The 6,000-nt window shown below is 47.3% G+C and overlaps 1 protein-coding gene across 2 annotated transcripts in view; it reads left to right on the top strand.

Annotated features, from left to right (window-relative positions):
* The first annotated feature begins 444 nt into the window (after window positions 1–444).
* CHN2 (chimerin 2) overlaps window positions 445–6,000 on the top strand; it is a 253,681-nt gene continuing 248,125 nt past the window's right edge. The window contains exon 1 of one of the 2 annotated variants that reach the window (XM_054564485.1): window positions 445–1,314. In XM_054564485.1, coding sequence (XP_054420460.1) covers window positions 1,266–1,314 — 49 coding nt within the window. In that variant the 5' untranslated portion in view covers window positions 445–1,265. The remainder of the gene's footprint in view (window positions 1,315–6,000) is intronic. The other variant, XM_054564484.1, reaches the window with a different exon arrangement.

Below are 6,000 nucleotides of genomic sequence, written 5' to 3'. Positions count from 1 at the left end.
CAGTCTCTGGCTCACACACCTGAGCAGTTCCTTATCCTGAAAAGCACCGTCGGACCTGTGGCCAGCCAGTCTTCTGTCTTTTGTGCGGATCCTTTCCAAGACAAAGTCAAAGAACCTCTTTCTCTTTGACACCCGGCTTTGTGTGGGCCTGATGACATATTTGGACCGTCTCTATTTCTTTGAAGGCCAGCCTCAAAAGCCCCGTGGACCCGTCAGGCACTGTCCATGGCTGGGGTACTTAAGTGCAGCTGGATTGTTTTGCTGGGTGTTTTCAGGGTGTTTTAGAAAACTTACCTTCTTGCAGGGCTGGGACCATTAGCTCCTGAACAACAAAGGACAATTTGGAGGGGAGCGGAGGGAGCGCTCCACAGTCTCTTGGCATCCTAGGCCCTCTCCCGCCTAACGACGTGTCCTTAGTGACCTCGCCTTTGCCCTCCCTTTTCCACCTCGGCCCTCTCGCCGCTCTCCTTAGTCTGGCCAGGCGCGGAGAGCCCCAACACCTTCCCCCCACTCTTCACTGCCAGTCGCCTTCAAACCATTGGAGCGGCGCCGCGCACGGCAGCCGCGCTCGCCCCGCGCCCCCCGGCAGCCTCTCCAGTACCTAGGGATCCCGCACCTAGGTCCAGTGTCCTCCCGCCGGCAGCACGCAGTCTCCCCCTCCAGCCCCCGACGCAGGAGCTGTCAAGCCCGCCGCTGCTAAACCAGCCCCCGAACTCCCGCGTCTCCTCTCCTTCCTTTGTGTGCGCGCGAGCGGAGTTGGGGCGGAGGGAAAAGGGGGAGGTCGCTCTGTCTGTCTGTCTCCCGCCGCCTTTGCCCGGGCTGCTTCAAGTGCCTCTGGGAAGGCAGGAGCCTAGGGGAGGGTGCGGGGAGCTGGCGGGGTGACTCGGGGACGCCCCGGCGCCCTGGTCCCGGCCGCGCGCGGCGGAGCGCTAACCGCAGCTGGGGATCGGCTGGAGTCACTATAGGTCCGCTCCGGCCACCGCTTGGCCTCTCTCCACTCCCACCTACCTACCGCCCAACACCCGGAGAAAAGCGGTGCAAAGGCTCGGAGAGGGACGGAAACCACAAATAAATAGCGGCGGCAGCAGCGCGTCATCTGGTGGAGCAGGAAGTGCAGGCAGAGTCCAGAGGCTGGTGCTTTCTGCGCGTCCCCAGGACTTTGCCATGGGCTGGGGGCCGCGGAGGCTGAGAGCAGCCGGGCGAGGGCAGCGGAGGCTGCGTCCGCACCGGGGCTGAGCGAGCAGCGACGCGCGGGGCGCGCGGAGATGGCAGCGTCCAGCAACTCCAGCCTGTCCGGCTCCTCGGTGTCCTCCGGTGAGTTTCAGCTTGTCGGGCGCGGCTGCCGCGCCGGGGCTCTCGCCGGCGCCCTGGGATGGATAGAACCTACCTGTGGCCGCCCTGCCCGCTCAATCAGAGTGAGAGCAGGCGTGCGGCGTGACACTTGTTTGGTGTGCCAGCACCCTCGGCGCCCACAGCACCTCCGTGCCTGACATCTGACAGCGCAGAGGTGGGAGAGCGGTGGCGCCCTTAGTGTGCGGACACAGGCGTTCTGGGGATTTGGGGAGCAGCAGGGAGAAGCGAAAGGAGCAGGCAGGCTCGCACTTTCTGGCGCAGCTGGAACCGGGGCTGGCGGGGCGTGAAAGGTTAGGGTGACGCTGGGCGCCCCGACCCGCTTGCAAATGCGGCTCCTCTACGCTGGCTGCCCGAATTCAAGGCAAAGGGGATCAAACCCTCGCTCCTCGCAGACTTGATTTTCTTTGTTTGTTTCAGAAATTAGCTCCATGGAGAGACACGCTTGGGGCACGGGTTTGAGATGGAAGTGGTGAAGGGACTGTGTCCCTCTGGTCCTGATTGAAGCCAGTTAGGGAACGGGAGGTCGAGCCCAACCTCTGACAATTTGCCTCGTTATACGTTTGTGTGCGTGTGTGTGTGTGCGCGTGTGTGTGAGGGGGGAGGGGGGAGAGAGAGAGAGATTGAGAGAGATTGAGAGAGAGAGAGAGAGAGATTGAGAGAGATTGAGAGATTTTCCCTGTATGGCCTCTTGGAACACGCTCTGTAATTTCACTTTCCAGGCATACATCCCCTCCCTCCCCCCGTACAGCTGAGAAGAAGGGCTTCTTTCAGCTTTTCTATGGTTGGTCAGAGGGTCTAATTGAAGAGAAAAAAATTACTAATGAATCTGAAGGCGCAGGAATCAATAGAAGCACCCCTACTGGCTTCTGAGCATGACAGGTTTCTAATCACAATGAAGCATTAGGTAGAATTCTTCTACCTCTTTGGTTACTGAAAACTTTAATGACAAACGTTCAAGGGATATCTGATAAGACGCTTAGTGTAGCATAGAGCATTCAGGGGTAAAGAAGCTCTTGAAGTCCTAATGGAAATACTGAGGATATTAACATTGTATTAATTCCTATTATGTATTATTTTTTATTACCCAAAATTAAACTCAAAGAAAGAAACACCTTGTTGGAGACACTGGACAGCAAGCCAGGCATCAAGGAACCATATCTGTAGATGTGTGACCAATTAAATCATAAATGCAAGGTGAATTTGACTACGGTGCAATTGTGATGTGGCACAATATGATCACTTGAAAGCCATCTGTTATCTTTTTTGGCAGGTTTAGTTCCAGGGAAACAGCACTTCCTTGCCTGATCATTTGCCAACTAACCAAGAACACAGTGCTGTTAGGCGTATACACAGTTCAAGTTTCTTGTAGTAGCAGCCAATGGGACAGAACAGTCATATCTTATTAAGAACAGCAACAAGTTGACTGCCTGTGGTTTTAATTCTGAGAACTCAGCAAATGCTACAGCTTATTTTTAGTACCCTCAACCCACTGCTGCTGCTTTTCAATTCATTTTGGTTGACTAGCATTGAATTTGAAATACAGTGATGTTGGCTCATGATTAGCATATGGTTATCCCTCTCATAAAACTTCCCACTTAGAAAATCAACTCAAGAGGGAGAGGGAGCTAACAGGAAAGAAGGATGGAGAAAGAACCGGAAGGCAGTAGTTTTGCATGATTTACTGATGGTGTAAATTACAGGTGATGTGGCATCTGAATTTTCAGGTCTTGGTACAGTGTAAGAAATCTCACTGGAAAACCTAACTCAGCCTTAGGGAGAACACACGGGTTTGAAGCAGCGGTACTTACAAGCTTTATTTAGATGATGGTATTGCTTTGCAGATAGGCTGGAGGTGCTTATGGTGGTCGATGGTTCTCTTTCCTGCTCAGCTATCACTGTTTTAAATCCTAATGGAAAGAGGAATTGTGTGAAAGCTGAAATTCAAAAAGTGGGCATGGATATATGATTTGATGTGAATCAACCTGGGCCATGGGCTTATATGGTCTATTTCACCAATTAATCAGGCACTTTGTCTTGAAAAATAATGAGAACTGTAGTTCTCTTTTTAAACACACTTCTCATGGTGTGAAGCATGAATAATTCAGAAGACACACACAATTCACACCTGTGAGAGGTGTTGGGCAGGAAAGAATAGAGCCTGTTGTGGTGGCAGCTGGGTTCTCCCAGGCAAAGGTCACAGTCTGAGAAATTAGGGCTCTCCATCAACCAATCTCAACCACTTTGGAGAGCCTACTATGTACCCAGCAGTAAGTCATAAACCTCAGCTCCAAGGAGGTTCAGCGAGAAAAATAATTTTGAGATTCCTTCTACCTCTGAAGTTCTGGGGTTATTGTCCTTGAATTCTGGATCTGCCACTGACCAGCTGGGTAACTTGGGGTGAATTATTTAACTTCTTTAAACCTCAATTTTCCACAAATGAGGCAAATGCTAGCCATAGGACCTGCTTGTTAGTGTGTGTAAAGCATTTAACACAGGGCATGACACCTCAGTACTTGATGTGAATGAATTTTGCTCCTTGGAGGAATGAAAAACAAACAAACATAAGGGCAGTCACTGGCTCGGACTCTAGGCACAGAAATAAGTCCAACACACGTAAAATCTGCCTCTTACGTTGCATGTGAGATTTGATCTTGAGTTTTGGGCTCCATTAAACAAGCATTTATTAGGTGTCTTTTAGGTTTCCGGCAGAGCCCCAAGTGTTGGGAATGAAAAGATGAATCAAGACCCCTTCCCTCACCTTCCAGCAGCAGGGGCGGACAAGCCAATATCAGTCTGTGTTCCAGCCAGGGGAGATGAAGTATGTGGAGGAGAGAATGGGGAAGAGAGGATGACCTCAGTTTAGAGGGGTCAGTGTAGGTGACGTATGTGTTTGGCCTTGAAGCATTAGTAGGATTTTTCCAGAAAGTAGAGAAAGGGGAAGGCATTTCAGGAAGAGGAAAGAACTTAGCCAAATGCCTGGAGATGAAGTTCATGACCTAATTTTTAACTTCCTTTCTTGGGCTATTGATCATTTTTTTCCCAGTGGTTCCTCTTCTCTGTACAGTTATGCTTATAGAGCCATGAGCCACATGGCACACAGACCTGCCAGGTCACTCCCTGCTGCTGCTGATGTAAGAGGATGTGTTTCTGTTCAGGTACCAATGGATTTAATGACACAGCTTTGGGTGCCTTAGGACACATTTGGACAACTGAACACTGAAAAATGAACAGTTGATTCTGTAGCATCCAGCCTGTGGGGAGGCGAACTCGAATAACACGGGTTAAACCTCTCTTAAAAAGTAGCTGTGGAAGATTTAGATCTGGTTGTGTTTGCGCAAAGAGTAAATATCTAATCATTTATTTAGTATTAAGCCCAAAATTGGACTTTCCTGAGAATATGTTCACACTTGCTGCAGTTGAACCACATCATCCATGTATGTCATTTTGTCTATATTACCAAGCGAGACATAACAAATGAAATAACTAGATTAAAATTAATTTTTAAATACATTTTTGAGAACTCTTTAGAAATTTTCTCCTGGAATATTCAATTATGTGTACAAGAAATTGCTTTGCCTTTGTTTTAATGATAACTGCTGGTAATTAAAATTCACAATCACCTAGATTGGCAGGAAGGTTTGATTACTTTTATTTTTCTTTAAATCGAATAAAAAGTCCCTATTTTTAAGCCTTTAATCTAGCCTGTGATTATACTCTGAAGTAAACTGTGGTTGATTTGCAAAATAGTTTTCTTAATCATCATGGGTTATAGTTGCTTTTATAATTGAAATGAGAACTTTTCACATGTAGCAATGCAATGGCCAAGTGGATAACTGCAAAGAAAACAACTCAGGTAAAGTAACGCATAAAGAAGCTACGAGATGTTTTCCAGTAACTGAACTAGGTAAAAAAAGAAAAAAATTATATGACCCTGGGATAAGGAGTTTTTAAGATTTTGAGAACATAAACATGCTACATTACAGAATTGAAATCAAGATAGACTTTTTAAATTAAAATGCAAATGAAAAAGAGTAAAAATCAGTATTAGGTGCAGTTATCAAACCTTACTTGGGAAAAGAACACTCCTCAATGGACTAAGGGAGTTATTTCACCACATTCTATGCAACAGCAGTGTGGGCCAGGTAAACACAGTTGTCCCTTCGTCCACTGGGGATGGGTTCCAGGACCCCCATGGGTACCAATTCAAGGATGCTCAAGCCCTCATAGAAAATGGCATAGATCAGTGCATGTAGTCAGTCCTCCACATCCGTGGCTACAGAGGCCTGACTGTAATGCTGCTTTCTGCTGTCACATGGGTGCTGATCCTAGAAATGATAAACAGGCATTTTCATTACTCATTATTGGAGGGCCACAACTGGTGACATATGCAAATCTTTATATTTCCAGATGCAGAAGGTAAAACTGAAGTATAAAAATGCTACCAGGACTTACATATGTGTAATCAAAAACTCTATATATCTAATATTACAAAACAAGGTGTCGTTGTTGAAACAGAGAAGTCTTCTTTTGGACATTTGGATTCTTCAGAAATATTTGATTATGTGTAAACGCAATTTCTGTACCTTTGTTTTAGTAATAACTGCTGGTAATTTAGAATCATAATCACCTAGAATGGTCAGAAGATTT

This window comes from Pteronotus mesoamericanus, unplaced genomic scaffold (assembly GCF_021234165.1).
Source record: "Pteronotus mesoamericanus isolate MK-2021 breed Mesoamerican mustached bat unplaced genomic scaffold, CSHL_Meso_final scaffold_85, whole genome shotgun sequence".
In the NCBI taxonomy this organism is placed as follows: Eukaryota; Metazoa; Chordata; class Mammalia; order Chiroptera; family Mormoopidae; genus Pteronotus; species Pteronotus mesoamericanus.
Note: the sequence above shows the minus strand (reverse complement) of the source record. Positions and strands in the feature narration are given on the sequence as shown.